Source organism: Rattus rattus, chromosome 6 (assembly GCF_011064425.1).
Source record: "Rattus rattus isolate New Zealand chromosome 6, Rrattus_CSIRO_v1, whole genome shotgun sequence".
In the NCBI taxonomy this organism is placed as follows: Eukaryota; Metazoa; Chordata; class Mammalia; order Rodentia; family Muridae; genus Rattus; species Rattus rattus.
Genome location: NC_046159.1, coordinates 9,594,675 through 9,620,430, shown reverse-complemented (window position 1 = coordinate 9,620,430; position 25,756 = coordinate 9,594,675). Strand labels below are relative to the sequence as shown.

Here is a 25,756-nt window from a genome sequence, read left to right as displayed (position 1 = left end):
ACCCTAACCCTAACCCCTAACCCTAACCCCTAACCCCTAACCCTAACCTTAATGCACACACACACATACACACACACTATACACACTACACACACTTACCACACACACACACCACACATATACACACTCACACACACCACCACATACCACACATACTACACACTTACACACTACCACACACCACACAAACCACCACATATCACACACATCACATGCACACACCACACTTACACACACTACACACTCACACATCACACACACACACCATACCACACACACACACACACACACCCACACATGCACACACTCACCACACACACACACACCCACCACACACCACACACACACACACACCACTACACACTTACACACCACCACATACCACACACACACACCACTACACACTTACACACCACCACATACCACACACACACACCACACTCACACACACCACACACACATGTAATTTCAAAATGATTATAAAGTAATTTTTTAAAAGAAAAATAACAAAGTATCTTGATGCCTTGACTTAGTTCCCCCCCCACCATGGACCACACAAAATATCAAACACATGATAATTAGATTTTTTTTCAAAACTATTTTTAAAAAATAAGTCTTGAAAATCACCTACCAGTAAGAATCTGTGAAAGGTTTAGATTAGTGTGAAGTGAAGCAAGGGACCGTCCTGATTTAGTTCATGGGGTTCTGAGTTCATTGCATTCGTATTGACCAACACACAAGGGCTAGAAAATGATTGCAGTATTTAAGTTAAGAAGGAAAGAAGAGAGCCAGGCGCCTCCGCCTTCCACAGCTGCTGCGATTGGTCTCGCTCCCGCCAGTCTGATAACTGATTGGGACACGCACTGCATTGGCCGGGCGCATAGACAGGTGAGGAGATGGTTTTACTGAATTCTTTGGTTTCTGGCTCCCATCTCAGACTTTGAAAATCCTATTGTATTTTAATTATGGTCAGTTGATTTCCACTGAAGCTTGTATTAGCCAATAATTAGAGGCATTTAAGTTTAAAATGATGGAAAATTCTCATAAATTATTCATTGGAAAGATAGTAATGGATTAAATACAATTAAGCTTTGGATTAATATGAGGAAGGCTCCAAGGTGTCTGGTGACTTTAAGGCACTTGCATCTTCCTCCATCTTCCTATTAAACTCCATCTACAAGCACTCTGAATTATTTTATTTCCTTCATGAAGACTCATATAAGGCTAGACAAAGGTTCTGTTGAAAAACCTCCAGTGAAGTAAACAGTACTAACTTGTGTGTTATTTTAAGAAAATGGTCCAAAGCCAGAAAGGTAGCTCAGTGAGTAAAGGCACCCATTGCTAAGACCACACATCTGAGTTAGAGCCCCAGGACCTTCATGGTGGAAGGAGAGAACTGACTACTTCAGATTGTGCTCTGACTTCCACATGTGTGTTATGACATGCAGGGCACATACATACATACATACATACATACATACATACATTCAAAACTTGAAAATAAATGCTTCAATCGTGATATTATGGGGACGCCGAGGAACTTCTATTGCGTACTCTGCAATGTTGGGTGTCATTGTTTACTTTATAAACAACTTAAATCGAGGAGATTTTCCTTTGTTATTTTGTCTTCTTTTGGCAGTATGCCTTTTTAGTCTTCTCCCTTTTGAAAAGCAACTTTTTCTAGACATTTTCACTTCCTGTGCTTAAGAACAACTGATCTAGTCACATGGGAAGCCACTTGAAATGCTACGTGCAATCCAGAGCAGGAAGTAAAGGCAAGGAATTAGCGTATTCAATTATTCATTCCAGTAAAATGAGATCGGGTGGAAGGCAATATCGGGAACAGAGAGTTACAAAGTAACTCATTAAAGTCAACCAAGCTTCTCCGGCCAGTGTTTCATTCCTGAGTTAAGGAAGGGATCATCTCCTTAAGTAGTAAATTCCAAGGATAGCTGAAACCCTTCATTCTATTCTTTTAGACTAATGTCATGCTTAAAAATTATCTATGAAGGGGATACAGGGATGCGCACATGTATGTGATGGTGTCTTTGCCCATGTATGCTTGTCTGGAGGTCAGAGGTCAGCATCAGATGTTTCTTCTCCAACCTTGGGTTTTGAAACACAGTCTCTTCTTGAACCCAGAGCTTACTAACGAGCTCTCTGGCAGCCAAGCCCCACTGGGCTCCATCTCCTAGTGCCCAGAGCACAAGCAAGTGTCACCATGCCAACTTTATTATACAGGGTCTCGGATCTAAACTCAGAACCATACACTTGCCAATAAGCAGCTTACCATCTCCCCAGCCTCCTAGATTAGTTTTTAAATGATCCATCAGCTGGCACTAAAATCCTTTCAGTGTCTACTTCTATTAAACTTGGAGAATATACAATATTTTTCAAGGACTAGAGCACTGGGTTTGTTAATTTTTGTCTTATTTTGTTGCTATTATAAGGCAGGGTCCCCTGAAGCCAAAACTAATCTCAGTTTCAAGATCCTCCTGCCTCTAACTCCCCAGTGCAGGAATTGCAGGTTTGTACCACCACGCCTAGCTCACAGAAGCGGTGATTTTAAAACACTGAAGTTCTGTTAGCAAGACAGATTACACACATTTGACAAAACAGTAGCAGACATGTTTGAGATGTTGATTTCATTTATGGAGAAGAGTTGGTTTTATTGTGAGTCATTCCTCTGTCTTCAACGAGGGATCTTTATGAGGTAGCTGCCCAATTAGATGTAAACACTGCAATCAACTCCGTGAAAATAGAGAAACGGGTTTATTTCTTTCTGATTCATCCTTCTACTCCACATATAAGAGAGACAATTGGGAGAATTTGTAGAGTAAGAGAGAGCATGAGAAAGTCCCATGGCATGCCATTCGCTCACAGTGAGCCTTTTATAGGACCTTGGCTTCGCTATGATAAACACCGTGGCCAAAATCAACTTGGAAGGAGGGAATTCTCTCAGTTTGCAATTGATAGCCCATCTCAGAGGGAAGCAAGGGCTGCACAGCAAAACCCTGTCTCAAATAAAATAAAATAAAATAAAATAAAATAAAATAAAGGAAAAAATAAAGAGAGGGCATGAAGGAATATGGCTTACTGACCCACTCCCCATGGTATGCTCAGTTTGCCTTTTTTTAATGTGACCTCGGACCACCTGCCATGGGTTAATACTACCCACAGTGGCCTGGGGCCACCCATGTCGACCATTAATGGTGAAAATATCCCAACTTGTCTACATGCTTGATAAGCAAACCAAGCAAACTGCAATGGACACGCCTCTGAAAAGACAATGACTCTTGAGACCTTCGAGCAGGTCTTAGGAGCGATCTGAGAGGGTGTTTGTAGCACAGAAATAATATCTCCTTACATGCTAGCCCCCTAAAGATCCTTCGGCGGGACAGGATACAGGCCTTAGCTAATCCATGTCTCTATGAGTCGGTTTTCTTGAAAAGGGGTCTGCCTAAGTTGCTTGCTTTGTAATCACTTGTGGATTTGGCGTTCAGGTTTCAAGCCTTAAGCTATACTGTACAGCCTACATGTATAGTAGACTATACCATCTGGCTGTGTGCAAGTACTCTCTGAGAAGAACTTCACATACTCCTGGGAGCACCTAACAGTGTATCTCTGAGAATGTGTTCTTACCCATGGCTGCCTTTGATGCTATTGACGTTCAAGCGATGTTATGGGGAATATTGGGGTTGGGGAAACATGTCTTTTTAAAAATAAAAGTAAAGAGAAGCCAAGTTTTAAGTTAAAACGTCAAGCATTTCATTTGAGAATAGAAGATTCTATTTGCAGAGGTGGTATCAATGCCCTAATTGGTTCTTGATTGTGTCAATAAAGATGGTGGAAGCCAATCACTAGGCGAAGAAAAAAGGGTGGGACTTCCAGGTCCCAGGAAGAAGAGAAGGGGATGAGAGGGAGGAGGCAGAGCAGAAGCAGCAGCAGATATGTAGGTCTCAGGCCGCCGGCGGAGGCCAGGGAGGATGGGGCAGGATATCCTTCCCCAGCCATTGAGTTAACCGGCTAGTTTTAAAATATTACGGCCGTCTGGTGTTTTCCATCCATGGCAACTGAGATGGACACAGCCAGGTCGGTGGTTGGCAGTTTGGTGGAGGTAGCTGTGAGAGGCTCAGGGAGCTCAGAATGAGATCTCAAGAAAGAGCAAGCTTGTTCTTAAAATGACCTGCAACAAAGTTGCATTTCCTTTGAATGGGCTTATTGTGGTTGGCGATTTACCACGAAGTCTACTGATGACGTTTAGTTAAATGTGTTCATCAGCTTTTCCATTGCTGTGATAAAATGCTTGTCGGGACTACTTGTATATTAGTGCCCAGGGTTTGATGGCAGTGCAGTTCATGGTCAGCTGTGTCTGGGCTGTGAGGAGCAGAGCTTCCTGGTCAGGAAAGCACAGAGAATCAAAGTTTATCAGCTCAGGGAGTAGTCCAGGGAGAATGCAAGATGAAAGACGCACAGTCATACCCCACAAGTGACCCACTTCCTCCAGGGAGGCCCCAACCACAGGACTTTCTAGAACCTTCCAAACTCCCACCATCAGCTGGTAACCAAGCCTTTCATACATGAACCTTATGAGAGGACACTATAGGATTTTGTGAATAAGCAGTTGAAAAAAAGCACAAAGGACTGGGGAGCTGGGTGGAATGGGAGGATCTTCCAGAGAAGAACTTCTGAGCCCCCCCCAAGATGAAGATGTTGATTGAAAAAGTTCTTATTGTTGTGTTTGCTTTATGATGAATTTGGAGCTAGAACAAGCAACAAAACCTAAATGGAGGTGGCTTCACATTACCTCCTGAGCACTTTCTGAAAATATTAACCAAAATTCTCTCTATGAATAAAGACAATCTCTCCATTGCTGTGGGGAAGTCTGACCTTTCTCCAGGGCTCTGTCAAGTCTTTGTGAAGGTCAAAAGACAATCAGAGTTAAAGGAAAAAAGGAAAACAAACACCGCAAGGTAAAGAGTTAGGCAAGTAGAGGTTGTGTAATGCTTTTTAAAGTAAAAGTTAATCTGCATGAAGATAAGGGCAAAGAGCACATTGAGAACCGTTTGATGACAGGACAGCTGGTGGTGCCCGTAATAAATTATCCGAGATCCTGAAGGAAGAGGATGCGACACCAGTACTAAGGAGAAGAATGGTGCTGATAAGACAGCTACACAGGGAGGAAAATTTCGCTACAAGACCAAAGCAATCAATGTCTGCACTTAAGCTGTTACCAGCCAAGGGAAGCCTGCTGCTCACATTTTTAAAAAACGCACTCCAGGCTCAAACTGGAACCTGTGCTCTTCTGGCATCTGAAAACCCCCAAGAGTCAAGGATCTTCTCAAGGACACTAACTTGGAAATAGAAACTCAAAGCTTCAGCGTGGCCAAGGATGGAGGAGGCTACTGCACAGAAAGCTGCTGCTGCTTGGTCACCTGTGTTTCTTCTTCAAAGGGGAACCCGGAACATTTTGAGAAGCGAGCTTCTATAGCCAGATCAGTTTGGGGGTAGCATTGAATATGCGACTGATATACAAAACGAAGCAAGGGAAGAAGTAACAAGATTTAAAAGCTATCAAAAGGGCTGGGCAAACAGCTCAGCCAATGTAGTGCTTGCTTACGCTACGTTTGATCCCCAGGACCCAGGCATGGTGGCACACGCCTGTGCTCCCAGCTTGCTGGCCAGTGAGCCTAACCAAGATGACGAATTACAGGATTAGTTCAGATTTGGTCTCAAAAAATAAAGTGGAAAACAACAAAGAAAGAATGAAGAAAGACACCCATTGTCGTCCCCTGGCCTCCTCCACCTGAGTGCACCTAAGCCCACTCACCCCCCTCTCCAAAACACACACACACACACACACACACACACACACACACACACACACACACATATGCATGATGTGCCTCAAAAAAGAAAAAAATATTTCAATAATATGTACTCTCTTTTATATATTGGAGCTTAAATACTTGAAATTAATAACACGGTTCAGGGCAGTTTTAACTTCCAGCCCAGTGGAGTAATAGTCTTCTAGTAGAAGCATTTCTTCCTTGGGAAAAGATCCTTAATCCAACAGAACATAAGGTCTGGGACAAGAAATAAAAACATAAGCAGGTCACTGGTGTTGTGAGTGGTCCCACTCCTTTTCCAGCCTTGGCTGTGGGAACCGTGAACCTGGTTGGGGAGACACACAGTTCTATATATTGGATGCTACATGGTAGGTATGGACCGGCTGGCAATACTTTCCCAACTCTACAAGACATTATCCCCTAGCTGAAGCTGTAACTGAGTCTTCAGAAGGCCATTCAACCATTCTATAAACGATTCAGTCCTCCAGCTCTTCAGGGACATGATAAAAAGAAGTGGATTCGATTGTTGCACTTGTACTGCTATTGAAGCGAGTCCCTTAGTCAGGAGTACTGTTGCATAGAATCTATGGTGTTGGAAACAAATCTGTATCAGCCTACCATCCCATTATGAAGGGAACATTGCTCCTCTGTAATGAGAGTGAGCTAAGGCAATCAACCTGCTATCAGCCTGGTGCCATATTCAGGATTCAATAGCCTCTTTCTTCTGGGCAGATTGCTCACATCCTCTGGGAATAGCCTGGTACTGTGCAAGGCTTTTCCTAGGCAGACACAACAGAACACAACACAAATCTACCCATCCCAGACTGGGAACGCAGACATTCCAAAGTAACCATTGCACAAAAGTCCAACTTGGTGTGCTAGTGAGTTTTTATTGGGGTTACTTGCAAGAGCAGGGTGGCTCAAATGCAGCTGCATCCCTGAAAATCTCTACCACATGGGTAAAGACCCATGATGGAGCCCTTTGTGTCACCTGCAGGTGGCTCTATAGGTCCCAGACTCTCTTGTCCACTAAGCTGGTTGTAGTCTCCTTCCCCAGTTGTTGCTTTTACAGCCCCCGGGGAAGGGGCCCTCAAGAGTCTTGTGTGTTCCTAGACTCTCTGAGGAAGTTGCTAAACAACACTCAGTCTGCTTAATGAATGGAATTTGTGTTACTGACCCCTTAAAAACTCTCACCACATCTACCACACTCCATATCTTCATGGACCCATTTGAAAATGGCAAGGGTCATCTTTATAAATGGATCGATCCATTCCTATGCACCTGATTATTTATATCCTTCTCTGGTGATGACATTCTCTGATGAGAATTTGCACAGACCACAAGTACACTCATGGATTTCCCCCCCCCCCTTGAAAAATCCTTTCCACTTACCTCCTTTCTAGATTTCCCTATCACCAATTTTGCTATCATGCTCTTTCCACACTCCATGCATCTAAGCCATTGGCTTCAGCCCATGAGCTGGTGCGTAAACAGATCTGGCCATTTCTCCTTCCAAGCAAAATATACATGCAGGTGCTCCTGCTTGAAGTTCTGCCCACTGGGAGAGGTTCCCTTCAACACCGTCTTCAGAGTCTTCCCAGAGCCAGCTTACAAGGCTGGAGCTGTAAACATCCAGATGGTGCCTACTCGTTGAGGACAGCTTTATCTGTAGACCAGGACTTGGTCTTCACCTCCCTTGCTAAACAGTCATGAGAAATCTTGGGGTAGAGATGAGACTCAGCATCTAAGCACACATTGCACATGTAGGCATTAGGGGCAATGCACAACACCAATAAAAATTCATCCAGAACTTTCTAGCTGTAGAAGGGGAAGTCTGGGTGGGCATGAAAGACAGAGTAGCAAGAGTTGAGGACTTTAAACATTTGGCCCAATATATAACTTCCTAGGCCACCAAGAATGTATAAACAGTATCGTATTTTAGAGCATTAAATAGTATTTATTGAAACCTGTAATACATTTCAGTAAATAATAATAAACTCTCAATTCCTCATATTTCACTTTTAAACCATCATCTTTCAAATTAAATTGCACTAATGTTTTTCATGAGTTCTTTACTAAAGGTCCATTTCACCAAGATCACAGTGATAGGATCCATTGACTTCCAGTCACTTTGATTTTGGAAGTGGTGGACTGACTCTCCAAATGGTAAATTAATAAATGAAAGTACCCACAAAAGACCTGAAGGGAAGGCAAAAGGAAAGGTAGACCTTCCCAAACCCCCTGCAGCTGCTGGCCACGTCATTCCCAAAAGGATGGATAGCCTTGAAAATAGTCTCAGTGTAGCGATTGCCATCCTGGGTGTTACAGGAACTCAAAATTAAAAGGAGATGGAGGTGGGTGGGTGGCTGGGTCAGAGAGCTCCGTTGGGCATTGCTGTCCGGGCAGCCCCTTCAGCAGATATCCTGCTCCATTGAAGACAGCGTCTAAAGAAGTATCTAACGGATTTGATGGTAACCCACGTCCTGCATTGAGTGTAGCCGTCTAAACTGTATGCCAGTTATGTCTGACTGTGATGTCATCACCGGAGCACTCAGATCATTAAAGGCCCCAGCTCACTGTATACGTTAACATATGTTAAATTTGATTTTTTTCAAAGACTCTTAAGTACTCTCCATTCTCCCAAGATTTTTAATTTCTGTCGTCCTTTGTGACTAACATGCGTTTCTTGATATCTGTCAAAAATGCGAGTTAAAATTTCACTCTAAAAAAAAAATAAATTGTAATTGAACTGTTCTCTCGTGTGACAGTTTCAGATAGAATATCTCTCTGACACTGTGGTGGAATTATTTGTGGGCAGCTAATTAATTCTTCCAGTTCTCTTGTCTTTCCCTTTTCCTTCCTTGTCTTTCTTCCCTTCTTTCTTTTTCTGACTAAAGAAGCTTTCCTAACTCCAGATCCTGCCTCTGGTCTGGCCTCGTAGCGTCCGGACATTTGTTCCCTTTGCTACTGACACCATTAATATGGATAACCATTCTCCTTTGCAGCATCTCCCAGATGGCTCCGCGCCCAGCGCACATGTTGAAATTTATCTTCTGCCACATCCCAGTGAAGTTCGCAGGAAGAAAACAAAGTGCGTTCCAAAATGCACTGACCCAACTTACAATGAAATTGTAAGTACGCGTTGTCGCCTGTCCAGGTAGTTTGTATTTTTCTTACCTGTGTTTTGGTTTTGGTTTGGTTTTTTTTTTTTTTCTATTTTTCTTTTCTTTTCAGCTTCACAACCAAATATGGAGAATTTTTCAGTAATTGGAAGCATTGTTCCATAAAGGAATGATGTTGCCCAAAATAGTACCAACATGCTGAACACTGTTCTAGATGCTATGGGAACCGGAAAATACAGACTATCAAAGCTCTGACAGGCCAACCCCCAGCAGGCATGGGAGGGCTGCTTTGCACACTAACGTTTTCCCTGACTCTGTTGTATTCTCTATACCGTGTTCATCTTAGTTTCTTTAACTAATTCTCGCACACTTGAATTTTCTCACCTAACTACCACTTTATCACAAGCCGTGATGTGAAGAACAGCAAGTCATCTAAAAGCTATTTAAAACACACACACACACACACACACACACACACACACACACACACACACACACACGCTATTCAGAGCTACTGCATTCTGCAAATAGCTCTCCTAAGAGGTTTAAGGATCCAGTCTTCTGGTTTCTCTTTAAAGCAACCCCCGCCTCCTTTGTTGTCTCCCACCCCTTCACCTCCTGACTCTTTTTTTTTAAACCTGTTTCTTCTTGCCTGTCATCTAGCAGAGGTTTTCTCAGAAATCTCAGGAAACCAAGGCACCTTCCCGTGTTATTTCCGAGGTGTGTTTGCTGGGACGGGGTCTTACTGAGCCTTCCGGCTTCATACAAGTAGGGATCCTCCTGGCTCAGCCCCCCCTCCGTGGTAGAGAGCCAAGCTTGTAGATTCACAGCTCAGCTTGCAGAGAAAGTGTTCTCCCCCCCACCCCAGCCCCAGCTCATTAATCAAATCACACAAGCTGCTCTCACTTCCCCTCACCCTGGGATACTTTGCAGCGTAGAATCTCACCTTTGCTGGTGGGGCTTCCCTCAAGCAGGCTCTTAATTGCTCAATGCAATGCTTCCTCAGGCTCTTTCCCCGCTACAGGTGCAAACTGACACCCTGACACCCTCATCCTCTGAAACCTCTTTTGTGCCGCTTTTTTTTAATTTTATTTTTCTTGCATATTTTATATTTGCATTTCAGATGTTATCCCCTTCCCCCCCTCTCCCACTCCCCCTCCCCCTGCTTCTATGAGGATGCTCCCACTCCCACCCACCCACTCCCACCTCAATGCCCTGACATTCCCCTAACAAGTTCCACCTTTTCTTAATTTTCCCCCTTTCCTCTGACCATCATTTTGCTTTCATTCGCTGCTATCCTTCCTCTTAAAATATTATTTGCTGAAGTTCTATGGGCCACCCTGGCCTGCTTCCCCTTCAAAAAAAGCACCCCTCTGGGGATTTAGCTCAGTGGTAGGCGCCCTAAAGAGTGGGTTGGTCCCCATGTCCAGAAAAAAGAACCCAAAAAGTCTTACGTCCAGAAAAAACAAAAAAAACAAAAACAAAAACAAAACAAACAAATGAAAACAAAATACAAAAAGCAAACAAACAAACAAAAAAATACAATAACAAACAAAAAACCCAGCAATAACAAAACAACAAAGCCTTAAAACTATGTGAGTAGCAACTCTTGAGTTCCTTCTTTTGTCTGTACTACCTAAGAATCATGGAGAATCCCTGTGGGGTTTTTTTTGTGTTTTGTTTTTTAAGATTTATTTATTTTATGCATATGAGTACATTGTAGCTATCTTCAGACACACCAGAAGAGGGCATCGGATCCCATTACAGATGGTTTTGAGCCACTCTGTGGTTGCTGGGAATTGAACTCAGAACCTCTGGAAGAACAGTCAATGCTCTTAACCGCTGAGCCGTCTCTCCAGCCCGGAGTCCCTGTGTTTCTTGAGGAATTAGGGTAGAGCTGCAGAGAAGTGTCCAGGATGAAACACCCCCAAGGTGAAGCTCTTAGACTACACCTAAACCCCCAAGTGTTTTATTTCTTTGACCTCCTTGGGCTGGGGTATCCTCGGAGGTCTGCTTCACTGGGCAATGAAGGATGAGGACAGACTCTGTATACGGGCAGATTTTCTGTCCCATCTCAGTGTATGCTAACATCTGTATTGATTCCCCCAAGGCCCAGCTACTCATGTAACCCAGGCTGGTCTGGAACTCATGTTTGTAGCTAGGGATGACCTCTGATCCTCCCACCTCTACCTCAAGTGCCCGGATTATAGGGGTGCACACCACACCTGATATCGCTCAAGGTTTTGACCTTTGACCCCTCTTCTTCATGGCTGGAGCATGCCGTTTAAACTTCTTCTGGACACCTGGAAGACAGACTTGCGTCTTTGCCATCTCAAACGATGCCTTCTTCTTTGAGGGGGATGGGAGATTAGTTTGTGTGTGTTGGCAGTTTCAGACATGTATGTTTTATCGCTCAGTGTGTCCAGTTAGTGCGGTCTGCATGTACTGGGTGTATGTCTACCCACTACAGTGGTTACAACCCCAAAGGGAAGTGACTCTCCTTCTCCCAGAAGCCATCGTCTGTGAATGTCCTCTCTCAGCTAGAGGGGCAGTGCTACCTGAGCCCCTTTCTTATCAGTGCTGGAATGTTAACTGGCTTAATTTTGTGCAAATTCCAAACGCACCTCTAATGTCATGCCCTGCTCCCTCAGTCACTTGTCCAACAAAAAAGCTGCCATTTTACTAGAACACCACCAGACTCCTAAGTCCAGCCTTTTTTTTTTTTTTTTTTTTTTGGTATAAATCTTTCTGAGGTCCCCATCTCTTTAGCCATTGCAAAGCTATTATCCAAGTCCTATGGAATATTTATGTTTTGTTTGGTTTGAGACAAGGTTTCTCTATGTAACCTCAGCTGACCTGGGATTGACTATGTAGACCAGGCTAGATTTGAACTCATAGAGATCTGCCTCTGCCTCCCAAGTACTGGGATTGCATGCCTGTGCCATCAGGACCATCCTTGTGAAATAGTTTTATTAAATCTTTTACATTTCTACCTAGGGTGTCATTCAGACATATTTATTATTAATCCATTTAAATTATTTGAAGGGTCCTCACTGCCAACTGTTAACCTACAATTTTAAATGTGGCATTTGCATCCCTTAAATTTTAATTCAGTAATTTTTCTCTGTCCTCTCTTGGATGAATACCACTGAATATTTTCTTTTTTAGATTCATGTACAGCTAGGAAAACTAATACAGATTCCAATGGCTCTCAAGGTCTTCCCACAGTGTAAGAGCTAATGTAGCTTTTAGTTAGCTGGCTACTTTAGTACCAACACTAGGAAGCTGACGTAGGTCTGATCCAAGTAGCTCATTCTGACTTTACCAACCCTGAAAGCCCCCTTGTGTAGATGTTTAGCACTGAACATTTGTGTCATCTGCTTGATCCCAAGTCAAGGTACAGAACAGAACCAACCCAAGGTTTACAAGGATAACCCCATGGTAGCCAAAACTGTCTGCCTTTGTGTAGTACAGGATCTCTATCCCTATAAATTTATCATCTTTAATATTACATAAACGGAATTGCATACTTCATAATAATTGAAATTGCCTTTTGTCTCAGTTACTTTTTCTCATGGCTATGACAAAATACCTAGAAAGAGCAACTCAAGACAGGGTTTGTTTTGGCTTGAAGTTTGAGGGTGCCAGTCCACCGTGGTGGGGCAGGTGGGACAACAGATGTCCATAGTGTTGCCCACATTTAGGGGCATCTTCTCACCATAAGAAACCTAAGCTCCTTCACAAGCATGTTAGATGTTCGTTACCATGGTGATTCTGAATCCTGTCATGTTTGAGACCAGGGTCCACCATCAATCCTTTTTAGGCACTGCAGTGTCTTATTTATTCCCCTAAGTCACTGCATATGGTTCTGATGACTCTTCAGATCCACTTCTCACTCTGCCCTTCTCTGCTGCTGTGACCAGTGAGTGAGTCCTGGCACGTCCTGCTTTATGCATCTTTGTAACCTTTAGACCTAGAGTAGATTTCCGGGAAATGTTGCCTTTCCCCAGATATCTTTAACACTTAGTGACTTCTAAAAGCTGTCTCTAAATATTTCATGTAGTTTTATAAGTGATACTGTGTGTGCGTAAAGTGTATATAAATCATTAATGTGTATACATGCATGCCTGTAAAGGACTCTCTAAATTAGTAGAGCTATTTTGATGTCTTCTTACTTGTTACAATGCCCATTCATGGCTAGAGATACACATCCAACAACATGAAACCCGTTTCTTTCCTTGCATACAAAGCCATCCCTCACTATCAAGAAACTTTGTAGAGATGCTGTATCAAAAGATAAGAGATGGGCCGATGAGATGGCTCGGTCGTCAAGAGCACTGGCTGCTCTTGCAGAGGACCCAGGTTTGTGTCCTCACACCCACACGGCAGTTCACGATTGTCTGAAACTCCAGCTGCAAGGGATATGACGCTGTCTTTGTTTTCCATGAACAACTTACACATGTGATGCATAAATCCATTCAGATACTCACACACATGAAAGAAGGTTTTTAAATCAATGGATTGGGTAGATGATGTCTATGGAACAATATCTGAGTTGGTCTTCTGGATGTCACATAAATAACAAAGAGAAAGACAGAGAGACAGAGAGAGAATCTATAGCTGTTGCAATAGAAAGGAAAAAAGAAAGATAGGAAGGAAGGAAGGAAGCAGGTTTCAGTCCCTACATGCCAATTAAGTGATCATAATATAAGGAAACACTTAATAAATGTCACTAGCAGTCAGTATTGTTTTAATAAGTTGAAAGTTAATTCACCAAAAAATTAATGGATTATAAAATCAGCAGAAAGTAGACGTGCATGAAGCTTACTTTACAACTCTTGGTATGGACATAAATTTTCTTACAGCTTTCAAATAATTCTAGGTCTTCCTAAATCCACAACCTAGTAATTCAAAATCATGACAGTTCCTTCCCAGCGAAAGCCTTCTTGAAGCACAGACATGTTTTGTACACATTTCAAAAGACCAACAAATAACAAAGCCCATACTTGCACAATCCCAGTATGCATGGGATCCAAAGCAGGAACGTGAGCACCAGAGAGTAGACTGAGATTGACCCGAAGATGCGGGGGGAGTAGGATGGGGGGGCAGTTGAAATCAGAGAACCATGAGACAGAAATCAGGCACAAAATTCTGAGTTTTCTCCTATCATGTTCTGTGTTTATCATTACAGCAATGCCTATAAAAGCTTGTAGAGAGATCACCATGTGTATTGTATGGATGCCTCACCTGTCAATTAAAAAGCCTATGGCCTATGGCTTGGCTTAATAGGAAATAGAGGTGGGACATGGACAGGGGAAAGAATTCTGGAAGTCAAGGAGGCAGACAGAAAAGCCCAAAAAAGAGGTGAGGAGACTGAAGCAAGGTACCGGAGCACAGGTAACTAGCCACAGGGCAGAATGTAGGTGAAAATAAATAGGCCATCTTTAGTTATGATCCAGTCAGAGTACAGCCTAGTTATATGGCCAAGGTATCTGTAAATATAATTTGAGTCTGAGTCTTATTTCTGGGAGCATGGGGCTGGGAGGCAGAACCAGGGCCTAACTTCAAGAAAATCATGTCCCACGTTAGGCACCATTTTGTTGTCTAAAAATTCAATCCCAACCCAGAGTTTCTACCCCACCTTTAACCATTTAGTTTCCAGAAAAAAGACACATACAACCTTTACATTTATAATAACTCTTAATCAGCACAAGAGCAGGGCAGATATCGATCCTCTGGCTGTTATGTCTATTTCCACGCCAATAATCACATTATATGATTTCTCATGCTCTGTCTGAGCTGCTCTTAAGTCCAATTAGCCAACCCACATGGCCATCATTTCTGACTCACCTGACCCATGGCAGCGTCCTCCTCTCTTCACCTTCTTGCCCCCTCGTGGTTCTTTGATGCCAGAAGTCCTGAAATGCTAAACTCCACCTATGTCTCTTCCGCCCAGGTATTAGATGTCAGCATCTTTATTCACCAATCAGAAATAACTTGGGGTCAAGATCGCATAGTGTCTTTGATTCTACATGCAGACGCTCTCGTCTCTGGGGCGACCAGGTCTTGGGGGCCTGCACTTAGCATTACAATGCAAAGCAACAGATCAAACCTCAACAAGAGATGCACAACACATACCCTTGACTTTAGGTCTGACTCATTTTCTCTTCCCCTCAACAGTGAGATAGGATCCTATTTCTGCAGTAAGACCCTGCTTTGTTTCTGTGAGTCTTTCAGGGCACCCTAATAGGAGACCCGGTGCTTATTAAAGAGCTCAGAGGCTTATCACATGGCATCCACAGGTATTAAATAGCTCTGTTCTTCCACTTCCTCTGAGGCATTCTCACTGCAGCAGCCTCTCACTATAGTGGGATTCCTCAAACTGCCGAGGCTTTGCAGCATACGATGAGGTGAGAAAGACCTACTTCCTGTCTTTGTATAAATCTCTGAGACATAGAAAGGGCATAAGATGTTGCATATCAATGTCTTACCAAAATTTTTGCTAAAATAATTCTTCCCCTTTTTAGTCACAGGTCCCTCTGACAGAGGGGTGGTTCAGGGACTCTGTCCAGTGGCAGAGACCCCACTCTTCAACTGCCAAAGCTTTGGTCCAGGGCCTAGCCTGTCTGTTTGACATTTCCCAGGGTGCATCTCAGCAGGGTTTGCCAGCAGTCTCTCAGAATTCCTCTAGCATACAGAAATCCCATGGTGCACCTGGGTCAGGAGCAGAATGTTCAGGGCATCCTTTGAGAAATGGCTGCAATTTTCAGCCCTCACACACCACTGTTCTCTGTGCTCAGCTACCTCCAACATCTGGTTCAAACCGTTAAAGGGTTCATAATGAAGGAAGAATTTCTATCTTGTAACAGAATTATATCGCTGTAGTCCATGTGTTCCTGCACTGTCCTGTTCTTGGGTATTGACCAGGAAAATTCTAAAGGAATCAGCAGAAAGGACAGGACACACATGATACATGCTTTACCTGCCTAAGCCCTCTTGCAGAGTTCTTCATGGGTGATGATGATATAAGGACTGTGCTCTAGGTCCAGTCAGCAAGCCGGAGACACTTGCTCATCAATTCTCTGTCTGTCTGTCTGTCTGTCTGTCTGTCTGCGCGTGTGTGTGTGTGTGTACTGATTTGCTTATGTGCATACAGATCTGTATGTGTGTATATTGGAAATCAAAGGTCATCATCAGGTGTGTTGGTTTGGTATGTTCACTAGTTGTTGTCGTTTTGTTTTGTTTTGTTTGAGACAGGTTCTCACACTATAGGCTAGCCTCAGATCTACAGAGATCCTTCAGTCTCCTGCCTCCGCCTCTACATCTTGTCTCTGCCTCTTCCTCCTGCCTCTGCCTCTGCCTCCTGCTTCCACATCTTGGCATTAGAGATTTGCATGCACCACTACACCTAGCTTTTTTCACATGGAATCGAACTCAGAATCTTGTCCTTTACTGCTGTCTCCCACGCCTGAACTCTTCTGATGTTCACAAGATGATAAAGCTTGCTCGGTCATGTACTACAAGCTTTCAGAGGACTGAATCGGAGTAAGACAGTGCTTCCCTAACATTCTGTCACCTGCAACATTGTAGCCATCTCCACCAGAGGACAGAGGTCACCAAATAACAATGTTTCAGGATACATCTTTTCATTAAATGACAAATGCTGATCTACATACATAGTATCTAGAACCAGAGGGCACACAAGTTATTCAAGCTCAGCACTAACTGATCCCAAAGCCCAAGTCCACCCCAGGACAATGTCTCTCCTTCCAATTCTCTGTTCTCCTGTGTGCTGAGCTGCCTTTGATATTCCTCCCACCGACACAGTCACTGATCTCCTGTTTATTACTCTCCCTCTGCAATCATGAAAATGGACTTTCGCCATATTTATTAGCCCCTTGTGTCAAATAATGTCCAGTGAACGCCGGTATATGTGTTAATAGGTACTCATTACACTCAAGGCTTTCTATTTGAGGTGCCAATTCCAAGCCCACAAATTCTAGATTTGTCAGGTTGACTGAAGATTTGCCTCATGCCTATTGGCGAAAATGTATGAATACACTATAAAACAAGAGAAATATTCCTTATTCTATTTATATGAAGGCATATTATGTCACTTGATGGGAACATCACAAAGAATACACCCACGTAGGTTCTTCTCCAGCATGACCCAACAACTACTCATTACATGGTAAGAGTTTTAAAAAAAAAATCACTATAGTGCACAGAACAATTAAGAGCTATATACCACCAATATTATAACTTTGGTCACTTTAAGAAGATAATTTGCATTGTTAAAGAACAGGTTAAAATCTACCAAGTAACGTAGTCACTTCCTAAGACTTTCTACTTCCCGAGTGCTTGAGGGAATAGCTTTTGTCAGGAAGAATATTCCTCAGTCAAGCATACACAGAGAAAAGAATCCCCCTATTTGTGTATTTGATGGATATTTGATTTATGAGTGTTGAATATCTGGCATAAAGCTTGCCTTATTCTCTTGTTAATTCGTTTTCACTATGCTATAGGTCAGTGTTATTATTCGCAACATACAAAGGCTCGCAGATGAAGACAGATTCATGTGGATGTGAATTTAAGTTATTGCTGTATTTTGATGAAACTCTTCATTTTGGAATTGATTGTACAATTCACAGAGTTCTTGAGCCAGACCTTTCCAGGGGCCGCATTTTGTATCTGTGCCACTTTCTCCTTTCTTGTATCATTTTGAAAGCTCTGTCATCTATCGTCTCTGTGGGACAGGCAAGGAATTCACTGTGGGAAATGTTATAGGAAGGAAAGGAGAGGAGAAGGCAGGAGGCTAAAGATGGCCACCATGGAGAGAATAAAAGGGAGCTTACCCTGAGGTCCTGGGTGGATTTCTGGGTAGCACTGAGCATCCAGCCACCGTGAGAGGATATGAATTATGGTTAGTGAATTTGGAGGTGCTTGACGAATTCTCTAAAAGCCTTCATTACCCCTGAACCCCATTCCTGGCTTGGGATACTTTAAATAGTCAATCCTAGAAAATCAACAGTAATTTTCTTTGTGGAGCAGGAGGAAGTGGCTGGATGGAGTAGACTATATGACACTGCAGACCATGTCCCTTGATTGAGCTAGTTCTTTTACTTGCTAAGTAAATTTTTGTGTACAGCAGAGAACCAAATGTCATTGATAACTTGCATATACACTCGGCAATGAGTTCCCTTCAGGGGCTTCAACCCAGTCCTCAGTGATGGCATCAGAGGGTGGAAAATAGATCCAGTGGGCAACTGCTCAGAAACCCCATCCTTACTCACGAAGGAGGCCACACTCAGCTGTCTGAGGACTTTCCTTTCCAGCTGCCTCCTATTTTGCATATACTGAGAGCCCTTCATTTTCCCTTGTAACGTGGCTGTAAATAGCAAGTATGTATCCCCATGTGAAACTCCGGCTTCTAAATGTGTTCTAACACGTTTCCTTGGCAACCACATCAGCTTTCCATGGATGTCTCCCTTCCTTTCACATCTCATAACTAACATCTTCATCCATCCCCCACTGCCAGTGTCTCTCACCCCCAACAGGCCTGGCATTGCCACGACTCTAATGCCCTGAATATTAGAAGCCAAAGTTGAATAGACCTCAATGGGGGGAAATTAAATTGCACGAACAACCCATACATACCCGTGTGTGTGTGTGTGTGTGTGTGTGTGTGTGTGTGTATTACAAGTCAGATCTTTAAAAAAAAAAGAAATAAGCAATCACACATATAAGACCAAAGAACATCAAAATGTTAGCTGTGGTTATCTCCCAATGATGCAAAGCCAGATTTTGTTTCCCTCCCTCTTCTGATTTGTTTGTATTATATGTTTAATTGAATGAACACATTTTCATGGTTAAAAGTCACACAGTTTTAAGTAAAAGAAGTGATCACACACTGATTCCATCTGCTATACAAGGAAATGTTACTTTCCCTGGTTAAGCAACCCTGGCCTGACACTCTCTGTGGGCCTGCAACACAAGGATGTGGTACCCAAGCTCCTGTGACAGTCGGTAGGCTCAAGGGTGGTTGGAGGCAGAGTCTTGGACACTGTTCGGTACAGCAACACTGGCAATGAAATATGTTGATGCAAACTTTTCCCCTCAAAGGTATAAGCTGTTAGTATCATTTTAAAAATTAAACTCAGTATTGAAAAGAAAGATGCATTCAGGCATATCCGATTTACATGATCCTTCTCTCTCCATTTTCAGGTGGTGTATGATGACGTCTCGGGGCTCCAGGGACATGTTTTAATGCTCATTGTGAAGAGCAAAACTGTGTTTGTGGGAGCGGTTAACATTCAGCTCTTCAGTGTCCCCCTCAATGAAGAAAAGTGGTACCCATTAGGAAACAGTATCGTCTGACCAATGCCATGAATGTACACATTATTGATTAAGTACTTGTGTGTTTTCAGCTTCCATTTCCCCTTTAGCATACACAAGGCATCCTTCTTGCGGAAGATGGCTTGGAGCAGTGGTTATCACCCTCCCTAATGCTGCAACCCTTTAATACAGTTCCTGGTGATTGTAGTGACCCAAATCACAAAATTATTTTAATTGCTACTTCACAACTGTAATTTTGATACAGTTATGAATTGCAATGTAAATGTCTGATCTACAGGATACCTACTATTCTACCCCTGTGATAAAAAGGTCATTGGACGGTCCCAAAGGGTCATGACTCATGGGTTGAGAACCACAGGCTTAGAGTGGTCACAGAAGAAGCAGATCAAAATCAGTCTTTTGTAGCTCTTTCTTCTCTACCTTCTCCTTATTTTCTTATCATATTTTCTCCTTGGAATATTCATCATGGAAAATTCTATATGCAAAGTCATGAAAGATTGATTCATTTAATATGCATTTTTGAATCAAACTAAGTTCATGTCTTGCCTTAATTGCTTGTTGAGGTCAAAATTATACTTTTAGGGTGTTTTCTAAAGCTAGGAGAAGCTCATGTAAGGGTTAAGAATATCTGCAATATATTTCAAAAGTTAAATATGTGTACAAACCACATGTCTAATCATGATTGAATTTATCGAGAGAATTGATGATCTCCAACCATGTGCTATAATTTTTCTATCAAAAAAAATCCCTAAGATTTTTCTATTACATAGATTTTTTTTCTTTAAGAATTTCATGCATGTATATAGTGCTTTCGTTACTCTAGCTTCTCTCCTTTTTAGTTGTCCTCACACCTATCAACAACTGTTCTTCTCTAAAACTCCTGTATGCCTGTGGGGAGTTTTATTTTTAAGATGGGCATCAAACTATATATCCCAGCTGACCTAGAATTTGCTATGTTGACCAGCTGGGCCCCAAATCACAGTGGTCCTCCTGCCTCTGTTTCCCTACCGCTAAGGTTCCAGGTCATTGGATCTTGTCTGTAATTTTTAAGTTCAGTTCTTAGAATTTGATATTGATCAATCCATTGTCATTGTGTCTCCAGCCTCTGTCATGTTCACACCTTAAATCTTATTAATCTCCAAACCCAAAATATCAAACTTTTAAGTTCACCATTTAAAACGCCTCTAAAATACTCTCACTGCACTTGAACCTACACCTTGCGCTCACATGGACCGGATAGATGATCTTACAGTTTGTCGCCTGCGTAATAGGCAAACCCGGAGGATGCCTCCAAGATAATCAAACTGGAGGTTTCAAAAATAAAACTTCTGCCATTTAAGTTGTCGTGGTTTTGTTTCTCTAATCCTGATTTGCTTTGTGTTAAAAAAAGGAATCCAGATTGTTTTGTTTGGTCATTTATATAATCATGTAAATGCGTGAAAGCCATTCATTTAGTCACTGAAAACTACATCGGTGACTTATAGGAGCCATCAGGGTCTCACCAAAATGTATGATAACTCCATCCCAGAAAGCCATTAGCATTGTGAGCAACTGTTCTGTTCATTCTTACACTGTTCCCTCTCTGGCCTTATAGTCGATAGTGACACACCATCTCCTTACAGTGTCCCCATCTTGGCTTATGATGACGCTGACACGCTGTCTCTCCTACTGAAACCTCCGCGGCTTCTTTTCTCCTGACCCACGTTCTCCCTGGCAACTCTATGTCCTGCTTTGATTCTTTCAAAGGAGACATCACCGGTCTTCCACTGCTGCGGGACCTGCCACTCCAGCAGCCTCTGTGGTTCATCTCCTTAGCAGAGAAGAGTGGCCCGTGCTTCTTTCAAATTGGTCCCAGCTGTTCAATGAACACTTTTTTCCTCTTTGAAACAAGACTTTTCAAATTCTTGTCTCCACCTTCAACAGTTTCTGTCTTCCAAAGTTCTCCCATGCCCATCAGGGCGGCTGTCTGTCCCACCACTTCAATGAAACCCTCCATGTAGCTAACCAAACCCAACTGTCTTTCCCTCTCCCGTTTGATCTCTCCACCAGTTCCTATGTATTCAGGAATTCTGTCATCCACATACTCTCTTCCAGACACATCCTCCTTGTTTTCCTTTTATAACCTTGCCCCATTGTTCTTGTTCTCCAGTTCAAGAGTCTCCTGACTCTGCCCCACCCTAGTGCTGCAGTGGCCCAGGCTCCCTACTAAGGGCTCCCTTCATCCCTGGTAATGTTCTCAGTAATGTTCTCGGACATTCTCGAAGCTTTAATGTCATCTGGATGCTACTGGTCCCCAGTTTTATATCTCCACAACCCCTCCCAAATTCCAGCAGTAAGTACCCAATTGCTTGTTTAGCAGCTCTGGAGTATCTAATAAAGACCTCAAATTCTGTATCACACACACACACACACACACACACACACACACACACACACACACACACAGGAGTGCTAACCCAATTAAGAAAACCCATTAGATTTCTTTTCAAATGCATCCCAAGTCCAGTCACTTAATCTTTCCTATCATCATCTTTATCTTGTGTTACCACATATACCTTCTTAGTAGCCTCATGGTTTCTGGGAACCCCAGCCGCCTTCCATTCTTTTTCTAACACCATGGCCTCTGGGATGCCTCTGGGATGCCTCTGGGATGTTAACATCACTCTACTCTGAACTCAGTAGGAGCTTCTAATCTCAGAGCAAAAGCCCTAGCCTTTAAAATACCCTGAAAGGCCTTATTGCTGACATCTCAACAGCTATCTGTCTCTGATTTTAACTTTTGTTGTGTCCCTCTATCCTCACAGCTCAAGCCCTGGCCTCCTTTCTGTCCCCTGGGCACTCCAGGCATGCTCCATCCTTGAAATCTTTGATCAGCCAACCCCTTCTCTAAAAAAAGTTCTTTGGGCCCCTATGTCCACTTTTCTGACTCCCACACATTCTTCAGATCCTGGGTAAATGTCTCTGGCTCTGTAAAACCCATCCCATGACACCACAGTGACACGGCAAAATGCTGTCCTCAGACACACATGAGATCCTTCCTACCCTTCCTTTTCTCTATACGTTTGTCATCACCAGATGTGTGCATGTTCACTTTTTATTTTACATGTTAGTTAGTGATATTTGCTTCCCCAAGCAAGTAATAAATCCTAAGCCAACACAGGGTTTTCTCATTGACAGTACATCCTCGAAGCAAAGAGGAGCTCTTCCCCTGGTGCCCTCACTGTGAAGAACTCTACTTCCCCTAGAAGTGACTATGAGTAATACCCAGGGCCCCTTTCCAGACTAGCCTTGGTACAAAGACCTGCCAATTTCCTCTCCAAGCCTTGCAGACTTCCTCTCTGGATCTACTCATCTTGGCTGTGACTAAACGGTCAATGAGAGGATGACAGGACCCAGGGATGACCAAGGGAAGGTAGGATGAGACTTGAGTGTACCTGATGAGAGATGGTAAGACCGCCCATGGTGAGGAGGGAGCCAGGGAAAGGAAGAAAAACAGAGTTTATGAGGAACTCTGGACACAACCATAATCCACAAAGGATTCTAACAAGTCAGATCTCTCAAACCCATCCTTCTAGGTCTAGATGGACGTATATATCTCATAAGAGGAGAAAAACATTGCATTTTACAGTATGTTAACTTCATACCAAATATCTAAATTTAAGAAGATGGTATGTAGATATTAAGAAGTAAAATGTGATTTATTCTGACCACACAATTAAGGCTATCTGATAAGATTTGGCTAGTGTTCACTAGAAAATAAAAATAAATTTAAAAAAAAGCTCGAAATGAGTGGTGTCTGTCTGGCTCAGAACTCTAGCAGTGCTGAAGTGAAAAGGAGCTTCCCAGAGTATTTCAGAGTCTCATATTCTACTGAGTGAGGTAGCCAAGCTGCCCACTTTCCCAAAATATGTAAGTGTACTTGTCACGTCTGACGACAGAGTAGCCGACAAGCCTGGGAGGAGAGGCTAGCGAGAGAAACACTTTAAGGAGTGATGGCCTTGGGGGTGGCCATCTGCTCGCGGTTAACAGCACAGGCTGCTCTTACAGGGGACCTACATTTGTTTCCCAGACCTCACTTGGTGGCCACCACCACCTGTAACTCCCGCTCCGGCGAATAAACTCTTCTGGCCTCCTCGGCACCTTACCCATCCATGCTCCTCTCACAAACACACATACGCAAACAGAATTTGAAGAGGAATAAGCACCTCGAAGTTTTCCCACAAGTTCTTAGGAATCTAGACAAATACACAAATGCCCAATTTAGATTTCGTGTGAGAAAAGTCCTAGGATTACCAGAAGAACCCATCTCTGGCCGCTTTCCAGCTAGGCAAAGTTGACATTTCCAGATGAGGATAGAAGGCGTGTTTCACCGTGCACAGAGAGTCAGTAAACATTGTAAAGGGATTTACTTATGCACTTAGGTTCCAGGAGTTTAAAGAAATCTGTCAAGTCATAGTTGCCCTCCAAGCTAACATACGAAGGTATCAGACAAAACAGAGAACACACACTTTAAACCAACTGAGAAGAACAGATTGCTAACACTGTAACATCAAACCCCAGCCCAACCCGGAGTCAAGAAGATGTGATGGTTAAAGTTGGTACTTGATAAAATATAGATTCTTCTGCAAAGAAGAAAGAGAGAAGGGAAGGAAGGAAGGTTGAAAAAAGGAAGAAAGAGAAAGGAAGGAGGGAGGGAGGAAGTGGGGGTGGGAGGGACAAAGGATATGATAGCATATACATCCCAGCCTCAGGAGGCAGAAATAGTATGAATTTGAAGCCAATCTAGGCTGAAAAGTACAACTTTGTATCAAAAATGAAATGAAGTGAGACGAACCTGATAGTCATAAAAAGAAGGGAAAGAAGGCCTGTAATTATACGTCAGATTGCACCTACAATGCTGAGTTGGGCATGGCTTTGGTGGGGGTCGAATGACATGGCTTCCACCCTTAAGACAGGGCCAACAGGGCATGGGCCTCCATGACTGCCAATGGCTGCTGTGGGTGTAAGGCTTCAGTGTATAATAATGCACATACTTTTATGTTCCTCCTTCAAGGAATATCCTCTCTGTTAACATTAATCACTCCATGATAATCAGAGACAGCACGAGTCCGGGAGGCAAAGGTGTGGCTAACGTCTCAGCAAAATGGTAAACGCTGGGGCCTTCAGGACAGCCCTTAAGGCTGTGGAAAAGAACTCTAAAAACATGAGTTTGAAAATATATCACTTCTCACCTATGCACAAAGTAAGGATGCAATATGAATTATATGAGGGGCTTCATGACTCTAAAGGAGCAAAGGCAGCTGCATTAATGAGCCAGCATGTGAGAAAGATACAAAGGCACGCAGATTCCTGAGTTCAAGGTCAGCCTGGGGCAGAGCAAGGTCAGGCCCAGGCAGAGTGGTAGAAATGGTAATTTCGGGGCTGAGTCCCACCCAGATAGCTTATCCCCTATGCTTAACAGAGGCCAGAAGATCTCTGAATTCTTTTGCAATGTTAATAAAGGTGCTCTTGCTGTCTCCTAAGAATCAAAGGTCTGGGGTTATGAGACACTGATTCGTAGGATATTCAAAAGGGGACCTGGAGTAAATGACTGGATTGATAAGTAAAATAAAAATCTGGGCTTATGATCTGCAAGAGATAAGCTATCCAGAGAAGTATTTTAGAAGGCCACAAAAGAACTGCTTAGAGAACTGTCTCCAGCAGAAAATATATATAGAGAGAGAGAGCTGTCTGGAGATCTCCAGAGAGAAAGCAGAACAGAGAGAAAGCCGTCTGGAAAGCTGTCTCGAGCAGAACATAGGCTGCCAGCTTGAACCCACGATTCGTTTGAGTCATGGGTCCAATTCATGGGTCACGATTCAGTCCAGTCACTTGCTGCTCCCACACACCCCTTCTCTCATAACCCATCTCTAAGCCAAGGCTGGTCCTTAGCATAAAAATGCTAAGGCCATAGCTCAGTGATGGAGTTCTTGCCTAGATGATGCAAAGCCTTACATCCAGTACCAGGCATTACAAAACAAGGCAAAGCAACCAAGTAGGACAAAATATCAGCCGGAGTTGAAGAAGAAGCCACTATGAACTCCAAAACATCATATTTAAATATCCGGTTTCTTAAAAAGCTGTAGGAAAACAAGGCACAGAGACACTCCCACTCAACGGGAAACAACCATCAGGATCTCAGGGTCAAACCACACAACAGACTTTACAACAGCTCGGGCACTCGGAGGACTAAGAGGAAGATACAGAGAAGGTTAAGTGCAAGGATGGACAAAAGAGAGAATATGAAAAGAAACCAAAATTAAAGTTCTGGAGCGGAACAAGTAAAACAGCCAATGTCCAAACTTCACTAGAAGAATTTAGAGAAAGAATTAGGCAGGCAGGATACAGAAAGGGCAAATATTAAAATGGAATAGTGGAGCCCAAGAGTCT

The 25,756-nt window shown here is 43.0% G+C and overlaps 1 protein-coding gene across 3 annotated transcripts in view; it reads left to right on the top strand.

Moving 5' to 3' along the window:
- Pik3c2g (phosphatidylinositol-4-phosphate 3-kinase catalytic subunit type 2 gamma) overlaps positions 1 to 20,662 on the top strand; it is a 295,422-nt gene extending 274,760 nt beyond the window's left edge. For 2 of the 3 annotated variants that reach the window (XM_032907319.1, XM_032907318.1), the window contains 2 exons: positions 8,855 to 8,980; positions 19,196 to 19,415. In XM_032907319.1, coding sequence (XP_032763210.1) covers positions 8,855 to 8,980; positions 19,196 to 19,348 — 279 coding nt within the window. In that variant the 3' untranslated portion in view covers positions 19,349 to 19,415. Of the gene's footprint in view, positions 1 to 8,854; positions 8,981 to 19,195 lie in introns of all 3 variants that reach the window. The other variant, XM_032907317.1, reaches the window with a different exon arrangement.
- The last annotated feature ends 5,094 nt before the right edge of the window (positions 20,663 to 25,756 follow it).